This window comes from Pterocles gutturalis, unplaced genomic scaffold (genome assembly GCF_000699245.1).
Source record: "Pterocles gutturalis isolate BGI_N339 unplaced genomic scaffold, ASM69924v1 scaffold16984, whole genome shotgun sequence".
NCBI classification, from domain to species: domain Eukaryota; kingdom Metazoa; phylum Chordata; class Aves; order Pterocliformes; family Pteroclidae; genus Pterocles; species Pterocles gutturalis.
This window is the reverse complement of record NW_010136083.1, coordinates 15,261-35,622: the sequence shown is the minus strand read 5'-3', so window position 1 is coordinate 35,622 and position 20,362 is coordinate 15,261. Positions and strand designations below refer to the sequence as shown.

At 37.6% G+C, this 20,362-nt stretch overlaps 1 protein-coding gene across 1 annotated transcript in view; it reads left to right on the top strand.

Annotated features, from left to right (window-relative positions):
• Positions 1-4,458: 4,458 nt before the first annotated feature.
• RXFP1 (relaxin/insulin-like family peptide receptor 1) overlaps positions 4,459-20,362 on the top strand; it is a 30,100-nt gene continuing 14,196 nt past the window's right edge. Inside the window, exons 1-4 of the mRNA XM_010082175.1 lie at positions 4,459-4,598; positions 17,565-17,669; positions 18,442-18,547; positions 19,921-19,992. Coding sequence (XP_010080477.1) covers positions 18,546-18,547; positions 19,921-19,992 — 74 coding nt within the window. The 5' untranslated portion in view covers positions 4,459-4,598; positions 17,565-17,669; positions 18,442-18,545. The remainder of the gene's footprint in view (positions 4,599-17,564; positions 17,670-18,441; positions 18,548-19,920; positions 19,993-20,362) is intronic.

Below are 20,362 nucleotides of genomic sequence, written 5' to 3'. Positions count from 1 at the left end.
GTGACCTTTGCAAATCAGTTTAGTTGGAAGGAAAGCCATGGTCTCCTGGGAATAGCTTCGTCTTGGCTTTCCCAAATGCATTCCCTCTTGATTTCACTTTATCAGAGCTTAAAGAGGGGCTGCCATGTTCTCTCTCCAGTGATTCTGCACCCATGCAACAGAGGAAAGAGCCTTACAATCTTATACTAGATGACAACTCAGCTCTTGCTTATTCCTTTAAAAAAGGAAAGCAGTGGAAAAATTTGCCTTAACTTTTTTCCTGCTAGTCCTTAAAATATATCTATTTTCTTCAAGCTAAAGGAAAGATCACCGATGTCTGCCTTAGCAAAAAGTGCCTCAGAGTAGCAGGTCTGGACAAGCTTAAAAGGTGTATGACATGAATTCTTGTTTTCTTTGTGGACGTTTGAGAAGAACTGGAGGATAGAGGGGGACCTTAAGTACATGATAGTCAGAAATATTCAGTTTGCAGGATCACGAACATGCACTACTGGGTAGAATATTAATCTGTACTGAGACAGCAAATGCCTTGTCAGAAAGATGCTTGTTTGTTTTTTTGCTGTTTGTAGTGATACCAGTTCACCTATTTCTTTTCTATTTGTTCTAGAAATATTGCACATATTTTAATATCTGCTCTAATCATTATGAGAAAAAAATGTTGCTGGTACAGTATAGCTGAAATGTGTGAAATTATCTCTGTCACAGGCAGGCAGGAGATCATTTTCTGTATGAGATAAACAAAGACATTTTTACTTTAAAAGCAAACCTTCTGGCATAACCAAGTCTGTCACAGATTTATACTTTTCATTGAGACCTAAACAAATACATCCTGAGTTCCATCTTTTCTCTGGTTTCTACCTTTGTAGCTAAATTATTTATATACAGTTTAAAAATTTTTAGTCTTCCTTTATCTCCCAGTCTACGTTTGCCATATTTCTGAAGGACATCAGGTTTTTTTTTCTGTCAGCTGTGTAAGATAACGATATGAGCCCAAACTTGCTCATTATAAACACAAATAGTTTATATCAATCAGGCCATATTAAGCTTCAGGTTGATATGGTTTGCTGATGGTACTTCTTTTGTGTTATGGGGGTCTTGTGATTTTATAATGTTAGTTGGGCGGTAAGAAGCAAAGCTGAGACGCTCTATCCTAGATGAGCTGTGAATGAGAACCTATAAAACAAGAGGTATCTTTGAAGCTTGATGTGCATATGGAACAGAGACATAACCTACGGATTAATAAAAGGAGTATAAAAGAACATTTTTCTGTTCCTTTATTTAACACCAACATGAAACAGCCAGAAATACAACGTGATGAAATAATAATTAATATTTTTAGAGCTATTCTATCAGGAGGTTTTGCTGCTAAAAAAATGGACAATGAGACAAGATACTAGAAGAGTGGTTCAATTTTTTTCATAGTGGAAAATCAATAGCAGGTAAAAAAGTCAACACTCTTAATACTGAATCACAAAGATAGCATGATAGATCATTATCTTGGCATGATAAACTCCAATGTTGGTAAAGTCTGTATTTGCAAAATAAGGAGCATAGTTTTTAGTTGCTGTTGTTGCAGTGTTATCTTTACCCATTTTCCTCACATAAAAGACACCGTTTTAATTTTCTTAATCCAAAAGAGAATAGTTTCAATATTATCTAGCGTTTTACAATGGATTTTACTGTCTTATCTCCTGCCTGACTTTGTCAGCTTTGCCAAATATTTCCTCAGAGGCTTGGGAGGGTTTCCATTCATAAATCTCCTGCAATCTGTAGGGTCCAAACTTCTGTCTTTTTTTACATAAACAAAGTGATGTTAACAAGTCAATGGACAAAGACCAGTGTTTTCAATGATTTGACTAGGATGAAGTTGTTAAGTGTTGGTGCCTTGTTATCTTCTTTCCTAGGCAGATATTTACATACCAGGGTAATCCGACATAGCGCAAAATGAGTAATGCAGAGATTCAGAATAGATATCGTCAAGGCTATAAATTTACAGAGAATTCAAAGCATTAAACACAGTGAGGGATTATGTACTATTTCACAAAGAATTATTTCTAAACTATGACAGTAAATTCATTAATTAGTTCAGAGATTAATGCTATTTAACTAATTAATAGTAATTTCTGGAAAATGCTACGAAAATCCATTGAATGGTACTGTGAGAAGATAAATGCCATCATTTGAAATTTAAACTGCATGGCGATCAGCTCCTTTAAGCACAAAGTTCAGCTCAGTCTGAATATGTCTCTGGTGTGTAGGGTAAAAGTCTTGACAAAATGTAAGGGGCTGCTTGGTGGTGTTCTTTTTCATTTGTGCTTATTTTTTTCCATATTGTTGTCTTTTACTAGTGGTTACTCAGATTGTGACTGATAACTGTACTGAAGGGAGCCTCAGTTGCCTGTGACCCCTATCTTTTTCTAGCAAGAGACTTTAGACACTAAGTATTACACATATTCTGTTTGCTTGACACTATGCCTGCATATAAGATTCTTTTTGCTACCTGTTTTTGTGTGGAACACGTTAAACATAATGTTCTGAATACAAGTGCAGAGCAGCAGAGAATTTTATGAACAATATACAAGTGTGAATTCACCCTGGGCTTAGAATATAGCCTTATTTTTGGTGCCTATACATAAGAGGGATAAGGAACTAAGGCAAAATCTCTTCAAGCAGCTGCACCGGTTATACAGTGGTGGATAAAAGCAAATCAACGTTTCAAAATCATACAGTGATTGTTAGCTGGAATATGTGATTTTCTATGCAGGACACTTCTGACAGCAAAGATAATTCTGTGAATATTTGTCTCAATTTCCTCTGGATACTGCTCCTAAATTACAGTTTTCCACAGTAGTAAACATTGTCAAGGGTTTCACATGTGAAAGTTCTTCCAGAAGAGATTTCTTATGAATCTGAAGTACTTAATTAAATTTCAGGTGATTCCCTTAAAACGAGGACAAAGATCAGATGTTGGGTAATAACATATTCCTTGTCAATCTGAGAAAGTTCTGTAAAAGATTTATACTTTGTCTTATGAAAGTAGCATGGAAAAAGAGTCACATGTTTCAGAAGTGGCAATTTACTATTTGAACAAGCATCACATCACAGCTAATGAAGTTTGTATAGAGTATTTCAAGTGCCCTAAGACGGCAATTAAACTTAAAATATAATTTGTATTGGAATGTTTGTCGTCTTTTTTCTGACAGCGTCCACTAAGTCAAATGCTAGCCATAATGAGGAAGTGATATTCCTTTTTGAAAGTGCTTCAAAAACTAAATTAGCAGGCCCTTGTAGAATAGTACTTCACTAGGTAATCTTTGGGAGCACAAAGAGCACTGGGGGATGTTCTGTGCTGATGATGCTTTTCTCCATTTCCAATATATTGGAGACTGAACAAATTGCATTCTAGAGTAATTTAAAACCCTATTCATTGTGTGCTCCTGTGAAAAAGTTGATCTTGTACGAGAAATCTGAGTTGGCACCCTGAAATCTGTCACAAAAGCAGTAGTTGCGCCTTGCCCTGGAAAAAGTGGTGGTGGCGGGATTTGTCCCTCAGGTGCACTGGAGGGACTGGTAAGGCATCATGCATCTGCAAATGTGGGTAACCGGAGCTGCTGTAGTACAGAGAACTGCAGAACAGAGGACAGGTAGAGTCCTCCAGCTGCCCTGGCTGTCCCTTGGCTCCATCTCTCTACCTTTCCCCTCAGCAGCTCTTGAACTAAGTCCTTGTATTCTGTGAAATTACATCCTATAAAGCATGGGCTTAACAGAACAGCATCTGTGTATCTAAACTTCAGATGGGTAGATTGTGAACAGTACCTCCAAATTTTTTGGACCAGGATGACAACTCTTCCAGAGGATTCATAATGGCACCTTCATGTTATCTTACTTATTCTTCAGCAAAACCACATCACAGATTTAATTTTACTTTCTTGTTCTTTGATCCTTGATCAGTTTATGTCTAGCAATTGCTTTAAAATTAGAATACATTTTAAAACATATAATTTTGAGTTTGCGTAAAGAGGACTTATCTATCTGGGTTTAAAATTTCAGCACAAATTAATACCATCCATATCTGCATAGCTTATCTGGTATATTGCTATAATAAATTAATTTCTAGTGCAAAGTGAAACAATTCTTTTAAATAGTGGCCTTAGGTAATTTGTCTTGTATGATTAGCATTCTCATCTTATTCCTAGCAGGCGTGGGGAGGAATTACCTGGTTGCTTTATATCAAAGCAAATTTTAATAAGCTGACAATACATTTCTTGACGAGTTAACAAGTACTTAATATACTGTTGTAATTGCATGTCCAATGAACTAATATGTATTTATCGGTCGATATTCACATTCAAACGCAAATGAGTATTTATAAAAACATAATCTCAATGATCTTTAAGCATCAAGAGCATGTCTTAAAGTAAGCGTATTCTTTTTGTTTCCATTAGTCATCTGTGACTCTTTGGAAGATCATGTTTATGGAGTTGGGGTGAGGTGCCCCCTGGGCTACTTTCCATGTGGCAATATCACAAAGTGCTTGCCCCAACAGCTTCACTGTAATGGTGAGGACGACTGTGGGAATCGGGCCGATGAAGACAACTGTGGTACGTGCCTGAGACTTTTCTTTGTCTAGCACCTGAAACCCATGCACTGCGCACACTAAATAGAAAGATAAGAGACCATTAGGTGTAGGAAAGTTAAATGTTTTGCAGAGGATACAGCAGCTATTCAGTTTAGCTGATAAATCTACCGAACAAACCATTTTCCAGGAAGGAAGAACCACGTTTTGTTTGTGTAGGGTATTTGTTTGTCCGATTTTTATCCCTGTTTTGTTTGCGTGTGTCATTTTGATATGTACAAATGGACATAAGTGATCCAGCAAAGACCTCTGCTGAGGAAAGGTTGACAAATGTGCTAGCAGAGTTTATATGAAGTTTAATGTGACTTTTAGAGCTGGGTGGGAAATATAATTTAGAAGAATTTTCAAGATTTTTCAGAAATCTTTGATGTCCTAACTCAGGAGAAAAACTGTGACAGTATGAGTGTGCTGTACAAGCTGTGCTGCTACCAGGCTTCGGGGTTTGGAAATGTCCAAGTCTGAGGGAATACACACCGTCGGGCCACTGCTGCCTGCTGTTGTCATCCTTGTCACTCACAGCCCCACTGCATGTGAACTTGACTTGGTTTGTAGGTTTTATCCCAGCTGTAAACTGAGTAGGGCAAGGGCATAGGCTCTGCACTGGCACTTACCTGTCCATGCTGCTTGTCTGTGAGCGTGGCCCCGGCACAGCTTCGGTCTGCTGAGCAGCATCTCTCACACAGCACCCGGACACAGCTCAGAGGGTGGCACAGACCTGGAACAGTCTGGGAAAGGCTTCCCGTATTTTATGAGAAGAGAGCTTAGCTATTTGGTGGTAAGCTATGACTGCAGGGAGAGAAGATCAGCCTTTGCCCATTTTATTTACTGGTATTGTCAGCTTACTAACAGCCTGGATAGTTTCAAAGCTACTCTTCAGAGCTGCTGAGCCCTGGCAGATGGGAAAACTAGACTTCCTCATCCTTAGTAGCTTGCCTGCAGCCGTGGAGGGCAGCCAGATGCATGGTGCCAGGCCTTGTATGCTGCCGCCAGCTCCCCAGAGCCCAGCAGGTGGATGTTCTGCCTGTTCCAGCCAGGCAGACCAGGCTGAAAGGGGGGGGGGAAGAAAGAAAGAAAGAAAGAATTGAAATATTAAGTGAAACTTCTAAGCTATAGATACTAAAAGAAATTTTCTGAGTGAAATTTCAAACAAAATATGGTAAAGGTATCTTTCATGAGTGTTCTCAGCAAAGTCAATGAGGTTTTGAAAGTAGTTGTTCTCATTTGTATGTATGTGAAGCTGATTTTTGTACTTATGTGTGGTATCTTATTCTTATGCCTATCAAATTTTAGTGTCTTACTCCATAAGAAAGTAACTTTTATTTCTAATCCCAGCTAATGGACCTGCAGCTTTTTCTAGTTTTATGTCATTTGTTGGTGCCATAAACATACTTTCCATTGCTAGTGATCAAAATCCTGAACAAAATTTGCTCTTGTTCTGTTATTCCTCTCTACTTATCTTGCCCTACAGTGGCAGAAATTGCTGACGGTGGTGCACCCTTATGGTTAAGAAGTCCAAGCACTGTAAACAGTTGGTTTATCCATGTTTCGTTTCTGTATAGTACCAGAAAGTCCATTGTGCAAGGACTTGCTCTAAGTGCACAGCTTGATCAAATGGCAATTAGGATGTACAGGACAGTATAGCCTGCAAGACAATCCAGCTGCAATATTGCATCCTCTTCTGGGTATCGTAATTCAAGAATGAGTTAGCCACAATTTCTGAAAGCCTGAATTATAAAAGATGAAGAGTCATTGTATTGGCATACTGGGAAAACTACACTATTCGTGTTTTTCTCATATCTGAAGAGTCATTGTATTGGCATACTGGGAAAACTACGCTATTCGTGTTTTTCTCATATCTTGACCCTGTATTCTCACTTAGACGTGTTCTCATTTGTATGTATGTGAAGCTGATATTTTCTTTGTCTTGGGAGCTGATCAATGAATCCATGCATGCCATGTGTAAGGCATTAAGGTTATATTCAGCAGTAATGTTTTCTCAAAAACCGGTGCTGCAGTCAAACTGTTGTTCAGATAAAGGAAGGGTCATTTCCTTGCCTGAGAATATGGAACGTCCTGAAGAGATTTTCTGCAGTGCCCCTACACTGTACTAAGTGTGGGGATCTTTGCGGGACAGCTCTGTTTTGTGACCATTCATCTTGCCTGAAATCCAAGAACAGAAGCTTCATTGATTAGCTCCCAAGACAAAGAAAATATCCAGCTACATTTTTGCTGCAGTGTCAGAGGAACACTTTAGTATGCCTGTGTTATGCCAGCAGTTATATCTGGTCCCTTCTACCCATTTTTTTTTTTGTATGCCTGTGTTATGCCAGCAGTTATATCCGGTCCCTTCTACCCATTCTTTTTTAAATTTACAACTACTTTTCAGTTGAAGCCATTGCTCCTGGTTACAGAAAAGCAATTTGAAATTAAATTATTCCAGTGTAGTAACTGTTCCGTGCAGTACCATTGGAAATTTTAATCTTATCCACAAGGTACTCTAAGTACCTCAGCTTTTAAATTCTTACGCATTTTTGTCTTGCATAAATTTGAATAAGAACTTTTGAGGTGGCCAATCTACAACATTCAACCCAACAAGTATGGGGAGGGAAAAAAATCAGTCTAGACTTTCAAATGAATTCAGAAATACTTTTTTTGTTTTCTTTTAAATGCATGTATCTCAAACACAGCTAGGTAAAGCAACTGCTTTAGTAATGATTTCTTCAGTAATGATAAAGCACAGTCTTAAGCCTACAGAGAAATATTATACTGAAGACTTGCATATATCTTACGTACATAAGGAAACACAAAGCAAAAATCTGTCATGGACAGTAGTTCTTTCTGTGATGGAAAGGATGATAGTGATGAAGAAGAAAAGGAAAAAACAATCCACATCTTTTGAAAACCCTAATACTGCTCTTTGAGGGGAAAAAAAAAAAAAAAAAAAAAAGGAAAACAGGTACTCTAAACATAAGAAAATCCAAAGTCCAGCTGTTCAATACAAGCCCCTAAGTGTGCTGAATATTAACGATGGCTGCAATTACTGAAATAGCACTTTCAAGATACATCAGTGAATGAAACAAGCAGAGAAGCAACTAGCATAAAAAGCACAGGTAGATCTTCCAAGGGAGTTACTCTGTAAAAGTCTTGAAACAAGAAGTGAAAGGCATCAGTGCAAAAGAGACCAATGTGATAGGAGCCTCTGAAAATACTGAAACTAGTCACTCTGACTATCTTGTAGAAATTCTGTCCATTTGCTCTTTTAATGAGTAAATTTCTCTTGTTCCCTACTTCATTCCTGTTCAGATATTTATTCTTGTAATATTGGAGACTATTTGCTATATTAGTCCTGTTTTGTGCACTGCATGCCCGGTAACAGCAAAACATGACTATAAATATTTCAAACTAAACCAAATCCTCACTGAGCAATGTGTTTTCCAATGTGCTGTAATCACCAGTCACATCCAACCCAGACACGTACAGATTGGCTCCGTGGTGCCTTCTCCAAATCTGCTTCCTCTTTCACTTCCACCATGCTCTCCGTGTCCAAATAATAAACATAAAACTAAGGTCCAGAGAAGGGAAATGACCTGAAATTGGGATCACAGGCAGAGTTGGGAGCAGGCTCTAGGTCTCAGACTGCTGCATAAGTGCTTATCCAGGGTGTGGACATCCTTCTGGTCAGATCAATTTCAGCATTTCTTCCGCTTCTGGAAAGGGGTGAACTGTAGCCAATATGTTACAGTAGTGTGAATCTTTGAGAACTCGCACGCCTTTGTCACCTAGTTGGGTTTCCAAACCAATAAAATACTGTGTGTGATATCCTGGAGGGGAAGAGCTTGAGGCGATGTAGTAAGCTGCAATAAGAGGAGGAGGCTAGCAATTTATCAGGCACAAAGTGGTGGGAGTCTCTCTTTGAACTATCACTAGGAAACCTTAAATGTGCATGGAAAGCACAGTCTTACACTTTGAACTTGAAAATATAGTCCATCGGGTAGAAGCTGGTGTCCCTGCAAATTTGTTGTGAACAGGATATTTTTCAGTGAAAGTTACTTTATTTAGTTTCATAATTTGTCATAAAAGCTTATGGTTTTGAGGACTTTCCTTTTTTAGGCTTGAGTATGGCAGTAAATTGTTCTCTGCTGTTCTGCCCCATGCTCATCCTTTCTAAAGCACTGAGTTCTTAAAAAGATGAAGTGCACTGTTAAAGTGCCTATGTCACGTTTCTCTCGGAGTTATTTTTATATCTATATTTATATTTTTATTTGGCAAAACCCAAAATGAGTGAACAAGATAAAGCAACTCCGGCATCCTTCTGTGCCCAAGCTTGATTTAAAGCTCAAATTGGCAACACAGGGCGAGTTTGATAGTGTTTTGTCCTACTGAGACTACATTTGATTTCAAACACAATGGCTTTAGCTTAATTTTCCAGGGAAGAGATTTTCCTGTTTATTTACAGTTTTAAGATTTGATTCTATAGCTACTTGATGTTTTTAGATGGGAGGTTAGAACATTTGTTTACTTTGTTGCCTTTTTTAAAAGTGAGCAGGAAGCATAAATACTGGGCATAATCACAAGTTCTGCTCACCTAATTCTATGGCAGTGTTGACGTGGGAATTGTTCCCAAAAAAAGTAGAGTAAAGAGTATTTCTTACATTAAAGACATTACTGCTGCAATGCTACTGTTATTATATTTAAAAATATCTCTGGGCAAAGCTCTTTGAAGCCCAATGGCATAGAAAAAGTGCCAAGTACGTATTCCCAAGTACATATTCATGGAAAGAATAATTTTTAAGATCTCTGCTTTGACAGTGACACTTAATGATAAACAGAACAAAATTAAAGCTAACAACAGTAGATAAAAATGCCAGTTGATTTGCACAAAGCAAAAATAACAGGACAACAGTATTTGTGATTTAGTTTTCGCTAAGTCCATATGTGTTTTATTATCTTAAAGTGCCTGTTTGTTTAGAGGAACAAATTATGATATGTGACAAATTGCAAAAACATATGAAAAGTTAAATCATAACATAAATGTACTCTACAAATTTGGACAGAAGACAAGTAATGTTGCCAGTAATCATCTATGGATTTTTTTTTCAAAATATCAACTCTCCGAATAGCTTTAGATAAAAAAATTCCTTAATCTGCTCCCTAATTAAGTATTTACATTTTAAGACTTACACATAAGCACTATGTATTTTCTTTTTTGAAGTTCTCTGATATGCCATCTACTCAGAGGGCCGAATGAGCAAACTTTCGTCCTAGATAAGGGTCAGCTTTCTCTGAATAAAATATTCCTACTATTACATTCAGTGATAAAAGTGTGGTGTTATCAGTCTAACAACTTTTGTGTAATTATCCCTTCTAGATACATCACTAGGTCTGTTATCAATTTGTAGTCATATCATGCTAATTACAAAGTGCTACAAAAATTCTCAGAGCAGTTAAATTTTAAATCACTGAGAGACTGAATATTTGGTTTTCCTTTGTTACAATTGACCCTAATGTTCCAGCCATTCTGCTGGATAGTCAGCATTTACATATTTACCATAAGGTAAATTAGCTGTGATGCTAATATGATGCCATTTCTTGGAGAGAAGCCTCCCAGTAATTTGCAGTGTAGTTTACCTCAGGTTTCTTGTTCTAAAACCACCCATCAGCTCTCAAATTTAGTTTGGTACAAAATGGTAAATGGAGAAATATAGAAACATAATCAGATCTTAAAAGATATTGAGCTTTTCTCCTTTCAGGGGAAACTCTGGACTTTACATCCTACCTGGCCAATTTGAAATAAAATTTTATGATATGTCTTGAAGTCCGATATTAAGCCCTACTGCTTTGTCTCTGATGTGTTTAGCACTATGTGTCAGCAGCCTGTAGTTACAGGTTCTGAAAATCCCTTGGATGTAAAGTACAAGTGCACTAATTTCTTTATAAATAGCCCTTCTGCTTTCAATTAAAAAATTTTTTTCTAACTTCCATTAGGGTTTGATAGTACCCAAATATGCAGTTAAAATCTATGTAGTTGTGGGATTTATGACATTCTGTTCTAATTTAAAATGCAAATAATAATACTGATATCAAATCTTCAGTCACACCACCTGGGCTTTTGACCACAACATGTCTTATGAAGCAAGGCAGGGCTTGGTGAGAGCTGACCTGGACTGACTCCGCTAAAGTCAATGGAAAGACTCCCACTGTCTTCAATGAGAAAAGAATCATAACTTACCTAAATTAGGAAACTAACGAAAAGCTCAGATGTTTCAAAAAACAGTGTTTGTGACTCACGTGCTGGCTTTCCTAAATTGTACTGGATAAGACTGCTTGGAAGCAGTGATTTATATATTTTTTTTCTAAATTAGATGAAGAAGTCTAGGTTGTGATCTCCTGCAACATGTCACAGAAACAGGACGTCTAAAATACAGTATTTTCCCATGTAGTCTGTGATATGTAACTCTCATAAACAAATACTTTCATTCTTCTTTTCTTCAACTTAATTGGGAATTGAGTAGATATGGCTCACGCTTTGTTTAAAATCAGGGTTACTGTCATTTCAAACTACAGAATAGCTCTTATGTTCCATCTCTGAACTGGTTGTTGAAATAGGTTCTTCATTTGTTGCTAGTAAATCTCTAGAGGAAATGGTGATGTGCAAATAACACTGGAATAACTCATATTTAGAATAAAAACTGTTTTAGCATAATAATTGTTAAAAATGCAAACACTTCAGAATTCTTATCCATTTCAAAACCAAAATCACCTGCATTGAGACTAATCACTTGCACCTCTGCAGACCAGACTGTTACACCATGAATGGGGCATTAAAAAAAACAGCGAATATGGTCAGGTAATTGACTGTCACTCTGCTCACTAGCAATAATGAAAGGGGAATGGAAAGAAGACCACCGTAGGGTGTTTAATTTTGTCTTTTTTTCAAAAACAGGGTCTAATAATTATGTAGTAGTTAATTGAACAAAGTAGCCTGAGCTATTTTGAGAGCACAAGTTTCCTCAGTGTTTAGAAATCTGGCTTCTGGACAGTTCTGCTGATAACTCTGCAAAACTGGTTTTTTGGCAGTTAAGCAATGGTTGTAGTGTGTCTGCATTTGTTTTTTAATCACGGTGCCATAGCCATGTTTTTCCAGTCCAGTGAAGCAAGCACAGGCATGCAGATTTAATTTAAGATGTTTCTGACTCTGGAGGAGTTCTTCACTGCCTGAATGTATTTACCATTGTGTTGCTCCCAGGCCTAAGAGGTCTCTGAACAAAACGCAGCATTCAGCTCCTCAGATGTAAGTTAACCTACAGATGTTCGTTAAGCTCTGTCCAGCCTCCTAGGCTGGAAATCACAGACATAGGTTTCCAAAAGAGCTGGGGCAGGGAGAGGCTGTTTGAAGTCTTGCACCTATTTCCCTCTAAAAACACGGGCCTCATCTGTCACTCAGTGCCATGCAATCACCAGGTGACTGGCTTGCATTATTTAATAAGTTATAACTTACTAGCTCCTTTTTAAAAGGGCCTATAAAATTCAACAGGATGAAAGTAGTAACAATCTATATAGGTGTCGTGCTGTTCTCATATGTGTTTCTTTGAAAGTCTGTAAACTTACAGAGAATTATTGCAGTTCTGTAAATTAATTAAATCATCTTCTAGATTTCCATAGCAGAAATCTAAATTTCCATGGGATGTTTCAAAACATCTATAGAAAAGATATATGTTTTAATATTACAAGATTGCTCATAAGGGATGAGAAATTTCAGAGGGTCTGAGTTTCCCATTTTGCGTCAGAATGTAACAGAAGAGCTTGATGACTTTATATTTCAAATTAATACTAATAGTGAATAATGTTATAGTTAGTCTCATCTTTTCCTAGCATGGCATTTTTTTCCATCATACTTAAAATGTGAGATTTAAATGTATGAGACTCCATTCAATTTTGAGCCCTAGATAGTAAATTCTGTTTATGAGGCAAAAATAAAACACTTGGAAGTCAGAAGCATGCTCAGAATGTAGCAAATACTTGGCAAAAAAACAGTTTTTCAAGCTTCACATGGAAATTTTTCATATATGCAGTTGTATATAGCCAGATTTTACTCTCACTGTCTTTGCCATTCATCCAGAGTATATGGCACTAAAATAATCAGGTTTACATTGATGTGCAAATATCAGCAAATGGAATAGCTTTGCTGACAATCTAGAGGCTTTTAAATAATTTTGTTATTGAGATCTTTAAATATTGTTGATAACTAGGAGGAAGTTCTACATCTCACTAGACTTTTATCTTTTCTGGTCTCCATAGTAATGGCTAGTGCTAAGGGAACTTTCAAGCAACACGTGGTTTTATAGATGTATTCTTACTATTAGCTTATTTTATTTTGTTCTGTCATATTTATTAAAAATTGTAAATGCTTAAAAAAAAAAACAGAATAGAAAAATGGATTAATCTCTATAGATTAAAAGTATTGTTATACAAACAAGAAAACTCACCTATTCAAGTGTTTTGCAGGAATAAAGCTACAATATTGAAGAGATATTTATCTTTTGGAAACTTGAGCCTGCCTATTTTCTTAAAAATTGCACTGGATTAAGTTGTTTTAAGATCGAGAATACACTTGTGTAAGCAGATGATCTAGCTCTTCCAGAGAAGTGTAAACCTTATTTGAACTGATTTGATTCCTGACTGTTTTTCTGTGACTACATTGTCACGTATAACTAGGCCAGCTACATTTCAGTTAATCAGCAGGCACAGGACACGGTCAGTGTGCAGTGACACACAGTGTGGTGTGGGGTAAATTGCCTTTGCCTTGACTGGTAGGTGGCCAGTTATAGATTCTTCATTTTTTCCACTTGGGTATCTAAACTGGGGCTGTGAAATTCACTCCCAGAGTCGAATGCTCCAGGCACTGCAATATTCCGCTTTGTAAAATCAGAGTGTTGTTTGGATCTTGGTGTAAGTTATTAGACAGTATCAATATGTCCTGACACTCTGGAAAAGGGCAATTATATTCCTTCATCTGTAAACATTTTAAAAGGACTTGCTTCTTGTCTGGAGGAGACAGGTTTCCCTTGTTATACTAAAAGATATATTTGTGAAAAGCCTGAAGTCATTTCTTACAGCAAGAGAAAGTATACTTAAACAACTGGCAGAAAGAAATACGTCCACGGGTTGTGACCACCAACAGCAAAGACAAACTCAAAGGTGGCACAGTGTCTCTTTTAAATAGCAGGTAGCAGTGCTTGGGCATTTAACTGACAGCATTTCTCTGGATAATAACCTATAAAGACATGGCTGAGAGAAGGGGAAAATCATATAAATAACATCCTGTTCATAAGCTCCATACTAAATAAGAGATGTGTCTTTAATTGGGCAAAGCTGATTATTTTCTTGGATCTGCCACTGAACAGTTTATTCAAATCTGTAGTTTATCAGGATTCACATACTCTTTCTCATTCTCTTTCCCATCAGAAACGGTAATTGACAACTTCTAGCAAGGAACAGTTTATTAATCTCCAGTCAGATAAGTCCAGTTTACAATTACTTATTTCACTTATCCCACAAAGGGGAAGATTTGCTGATGCCTTGTTTTCTCAGATCTCATTTCTTACAGAAGCACAGACAACATAATCTATTTTAGAACTGGCTCGGGAAAAAGCAATTTCTCATCTGAGCTGTACTCCCCCAAATGATAGATTTGGGATTTCAGGACCGGTACTATTACCAGTCATTTTTTACAGTGTTTGGAGAACCTCGTCTCGACAGAGGTAAACAGGTTACAAACCTACCATATAAACTCTAAACGATCACAAAATAATTTACAGTTCTGGCATTGAATGCTTCACCAAACAGTTGTGCTAAATACATTTATTTGCACAATACATTCTTCTGGGATTTGACAAAGCAGTTTGTATAAAATAAAGACTGTCCCAGGCTTGGGTACAAAACTTGGCCCAAAGCAAACATTTCTGAAGGTCAGAAAACTTTGAGTAACTTGGTTTTTTATATTCAGATATGCTTTGTATTTCTTCTAGAAGGCAGGAAAATCAATGCCATGAGAAAAGCCTGTTATTTTAAATGAACTGACCAGAACCTCCAGACAACTGGAATGCTTCCAATACAAAACAATCCATCTTCTCCATTCTCTGTGCTTTTTTTTTTTTTTTCCTTCTCTTTTATGGTAACCTAAAAATGTGCAGCTGCCTCTCAACTTCCTTGGAAATGCTGGTGAACTTCCCCTTTGTAGTGAACTGCTCCCTCATCCCCATCAGCATAGGAGGCTCTGCTCATGAATTTCCTCTGCAGAGATGAACTGCAGTGATGGTCACCTCTCAGACATGCTTTGTCACATGGCACAGCACTTTAAAAATACTAAAAGGTGGAATAAAATGTTAGCTATCAATTCTTTAGTGTCAGAAGGAGGGAAATGCAGAAAAATGATACTTTATATGTTCATTGTTTTACAGGAAGATTAGGATTTATGACTTTTGACTATATATTCAGAACCTGTAGATAAGTGGTTAGTTGTCCAACACCTTCTGTGAATGTAATTATGAATTCAAAAGTCAAAAAATATCTTGAGACTGTATCACTGACTGCAAAATACTTATTTGGTATGATTATACTCCATTAATAATCTCATTTTTAATACATCTTTACAAATTATACTCTATGAATAATCTCATTTTTAACACATCTTTACAAATTCCTGTTTAAAAATCCTCAATTAAAGATTCCTTTCTTCTTAAATCTCACCTTCCTGGTATACATTGTATTCCCACCAGTTTCTTCAGGTTCCAGTTGCTGGGTCCAGTCTTGCAAATGAAAGACAATGGATGTGCTCCAGTTAAGTATTCAGAAATAGTGATAGGGGAAACCTCATTACAGCCCTAACTACAGGGCAGTAGGTTTGTAAGGCACTTGCCACTTGGCAAAGGATCTGTTCTCATCACCTCATCAATTACAGATTCCATGTTGCAGTTTTGTGAGCTGGTCCTGAAACTGAACTTCTGCTGAGCATTGAAAACAGTCAGGAGCAATATTTCTGTAGGTTTGCCAACACTTTTCATTTTGTCCAAAGTGGTTTAGGCTGCTTCTGAATATCAGCTTAATGGTGTAACCTGGCAAAACTGCTCATGGATCAGAGCACACCAGGTGCTCTGGAGGAAGTTAGTAAAATGTGTTTAAATGCCTTCTCTGGGTGGGAAGCTGGCATTTGTGCAGGGCATAAATTAATTCACACTAATTTTCAAGTGAAGAAGGCACTTTTCAAGTCTGCCTTTTCTCTTAATGGAGCAATTCCTGAAGACAGAGATTTTGGGTTGCTTTGAATCTTATCTCTTTTCAATTTATGCATAAAAAACGAATAAGCAGATAAAAGACAGTTTGCCTGAAGTTACTTAATCTTTCATAACATTTCTTGACTAGCTTGTAGAGCGCATCTTTTCAGCTCAGGCAGCGAAGAGGCAGGCAGCTCTCAGCACAGCTCCATCTGCTGACGCTCCTCCGTAGGCAGGCCTCAGGAGATGCTCTCAAGGTAATTTCCCTGCCTAGCTGCGAAAACAACGGAGTTGTAAAGTGACATGAAAAAGGAGATACCGTTTCAGAATGGGAAAAGTTGCAAAGAAGTAAATACATGTATTTCTCTCTGCCTATTTTGAAGCCAATAGATATACTAATGCTTACTTGAATGTGCAGATTTATAGAGAAATGTTTGAGGAACGTTATTGGAGTATAACTAGGCTATTACCATGTGAAAGAGGTGGGGGGAAGACTGTTGCTAGCCTATCATAAAAGTGAAACTCAGACTGTAATGACTAGCAAAGCAGAGCCATCCTCAGAGTTCTCATATAAATGTTGTTTGACAGTAGATATCACTACAAAGTAATGCTTTCAGTTATCACTGATGCTCTGACTCACCCGTTAAGTGAGTGCCATGCTAAGGAGCATTGCTGCTGCTGGTGTATCCTCATTACATGAGGTGCTTTAAACTAAAAGGATGTGGGTGTTGTCAAAGCTGAAAAGAGGTCAGGCTCAAATTAATAAAACTAGAACTGGGTCACAGCTTTTAAAGGCAAGTTCATTTTTTTCTTTATTTTTCTTTATTTTCCTTTTTTTTTTTTTTTTGGGTGTTGCATATTCGTGCCCTGTTTTGGAAGTGGTTACCTCAATTAATTTACAGATGTCAGATATACAACAGAATTCAAAGAAACAAATCTGTAGTTATTTCTAGCACCTCTGTATCTGGAAATCCCCATTTGTGGGAAGGAACTGAAAGATCTGCCCTTCAGTTTTCACATTTGTGGCCAGTATATCTGCTCCAGTATATCTATGCACAGTGACCAAACTGGTAATTTGGAATAATGCTTTGTTTAGAAGCATTATTATTATTATCGAAGAAGGTGCATATTAAGCTTAACTTAAACATCCTGACTTGAATTTGTTACACCACATCACGCATTCTCTTGAAAAGCAGTGCTCATTTGGCCTTCATCTAGATTTCCAGGAAAGAAATTACAGGCTGTGATAGCGTGAGACAGCCCTCTGAAAGAAGGAGCCAGAGTCGTAGTAAACCTTTGAGGTTTCCTGGACAAAGTGACAAACTGTCACGTTTAAGGAGGTAGGGAAATATGGTTGCCTCTCCTTTTCAGACTCCTGTGTAAACAAAAAGTTCTCAAGTGAAAGATTATACTTTTTTCGGTGCAACTGACACAGAAAATGTTGTTGTTGAAGGTAGAATAAGCTGTTCCTACAAGGCAGCTCAATCTCTGTACATACCTGTGATTAGACAGCTGTATAAAGATAAGGTCATCTAATGGTCTGTGAAATGTTCTGGAGAAATCATGTTACTGAGCTTAAAACTGAGGCAAAAAAATGATGCAACTAAATTCATATTCTAATGTGTCTTCTATTTGTGGTTTGTATTTTTTTTTATTAGAAGACAACAATGGATGGTCTCTGCAATTTGATAAACATTACACAAAGGACAAATACAATAAACTGAAATCTTTGTATGCATTTCAGACAAAGACACCTGAGTGCTGTAAGTAATTACAGATATTATTTGTGTGACTATTACTGATGATTCCCAGAAAGAAATACATAGCAAATATCCTGTCAGAAAGAGAAATATAGTGTATTTATAGTAAAACAGAACTGCCATCCAACCAGGAGGGCAATATAAACGTATAGCTGAATATATTAATACAGCTGTAAAGACCATGCAACACACATCTTTAGGAGTGAAATGAAGGCAACATTCCTCCAAATTCACTTCTTCATTCATCAAATGACTCTTGCAAACCCCCTCCACTTCTGCGGGCACTCATCCCTTCATACAGATATTCTGACTCTGCTGTTTACTATGAACGCTAACTTAAAGCACAGCAACAGGGTGGGCAAGGGAGCAAAGACTTCTTGACCCATTTTCCTTCCATTTTCACCTGGACAGAATTGTGTTTGCTCTAGTAAATATAAGAGGATTGAATAATCTAAAGAAGAGCCACAAAAAATCTGAAAAACTGCTACCATGCCAGATTCCTGTATATCGAGCCTAAAGCTCAAGCGTTTTACAAACTCTTTCACAGAAATAAGGAAGTAACATATTTTTCTGTGTCCCTTTGTATTTATTGTCAGGGTCTTCCCAGGTCTAAATCAATTACGTAAAAAAATTGTGCCTTAATTTCTGATTAACACAGCGCAATATGTTTGCCTTTGTGCTCACTGTTCTTTTACACCACATTTCTTTTCTCCCCATCCCATCACACCGCCCGAGTCTTGCCTTTTGCCACAACCATATTCTTGTTCTGACGCAGTGGCTGGTGCTGTGCCAGCAGAGTGTACCTGCCAGGGGCTGGAGATCTTCTGCGATGCTGCCAAATTGCGTGCTGTCCCGGCAGTCTCCTCAAACATCACCATAATGTAAGTAGAGCAGAAAAGTGGCCTCATGCTCTGTTCAGGCTTGATTATCAATCCTACAAACTTTTTACAACCACAGCCTGACCGGTTGGCTCAGCTGGTGCTTGTGAAAGCATAGTCTCTTTCTGTTAACAAGTCCTTCAATGTTTTAAGTACAGATTTTCCCTGCGTACAAGGACAGAAAACAGAGTAAAAACCTCTGTGTGAAGTGATCATTTCACGTTTGTAACAATGACTGGAGCTAGCAACTGTTTCCAGAAATATAAAGAAATCTTCAAAATAAATGTTTCCTTTTAAGACACCATGCTTAGGACCTTTTTATTATTCTATGATCCTGCCAATATTCCTAGTCTGTATTCCTAGTGGAATTCCTAGCTACCTTTTGCTTCAGCAAACCTTTTCAGTTCTCATTTGATGTCTCTGAATACACTATTATTTAAAGGGTTTTAGTCTGGTCAGGGTCATAATACAGGTCTGTATGTGAAAGCCAAACTTTTTTAAGAGCTCAGGGAATCATAGAGAATCATAGAATCATTAAGGTTGGAAAAGACCTCAAGGATCATCAAGTCCAACCGTCAACCCAACACCACCTAACTCACTAAACCATGTCCCTATGGTTGATATTGCACTTGGTCTGTACACCACTGTCTGAGAGGCCCTTCTCTGTGTGGTGAGCGGAGGGAGGGCAGCATCACGTGTCCCTACTTGAGGACCTTCCCTGCAGAGCAGGGGAACAGACCTTTCTGGTCAGTTCCAGTTCGTGCTCACATGTGGCTGAGCTTCTCCTTGTTCGGGCTGTGCTCAAATACCACAATACTTTATAACGAAGATCAGTGCAGAATGTCAAATACATATTTAAACAGGCGGCTGGCTGAGGGTCAATAAAGACTTAAAAAATAATGTCTCAGTGGTAGCTTTAGAAAAAGCAGTGAGTCAGTTCATCTGGCTTTTGGGATGGATTCTCTTCTAATCCAACCATGCCCTGAGTGATTTTTGTTCATGTCAGGACTCCTGAGTTGGTGCCCAATGGAGATGGGGGGCATAGGGACACATGCACTGGGAAATAAGCTCTATATGCATTTGAGGTTTGAAATAAATCTGTGGTTTAGTTTATACTCAAATCTTTTTAACTCCTAGATTTAACTATTATTTTGTCAGTTTCCCTGGGGACATGAAAGATTTTTTTTAATGATAAAGTAATTGGCTTACTGCTTAAACAGATACAAGCATTCAGACAAACAGAGGTAGCATATTCAGACGGTTTCATGTTGCTTTTATTATTTAGCCATGTGAAAGCTGCCCTTACTGAACAACAGAAGTGGCAGTGCTGTAGGAAGCTGGGGTAGGAGTGTCACTGTGTGCATTCATTCCTACAGGTCTCTTCAGAGGAATCTGCTCAGGAAACTTTCTGCTGACATTTTCAAGAAATATCAAGACCTTAAAAATCTGTAAGGGACTATTTACATTTAAAATCTCTGTTTAGTGCCTTAAATATTCATCCTCTCCCTCTCACATACACACAGGTCTTAACATCTAAGTGACAACCCTCAGTTCATACTCAAAATTCAGTTTTGTCTTAGCCTTCAGTACGTCATCTAATTGTGTAAACTGTTTGGCTCAACTAGCTTGGCTTGGCATCTCTCATTTTACAAAACCATAATTTTTGCTTTTTTTTATTTTTTTTGTATTGACTGTTCTATACCAGAAAAATGCTAAACTTTTATTGTGTCTGAAGGAAATTACATTTATGATGAATAGTAATATGCCAAAAGACATTCAAGTAACTTAATCCATCTACTCCACAAAATGAAAGTTTGA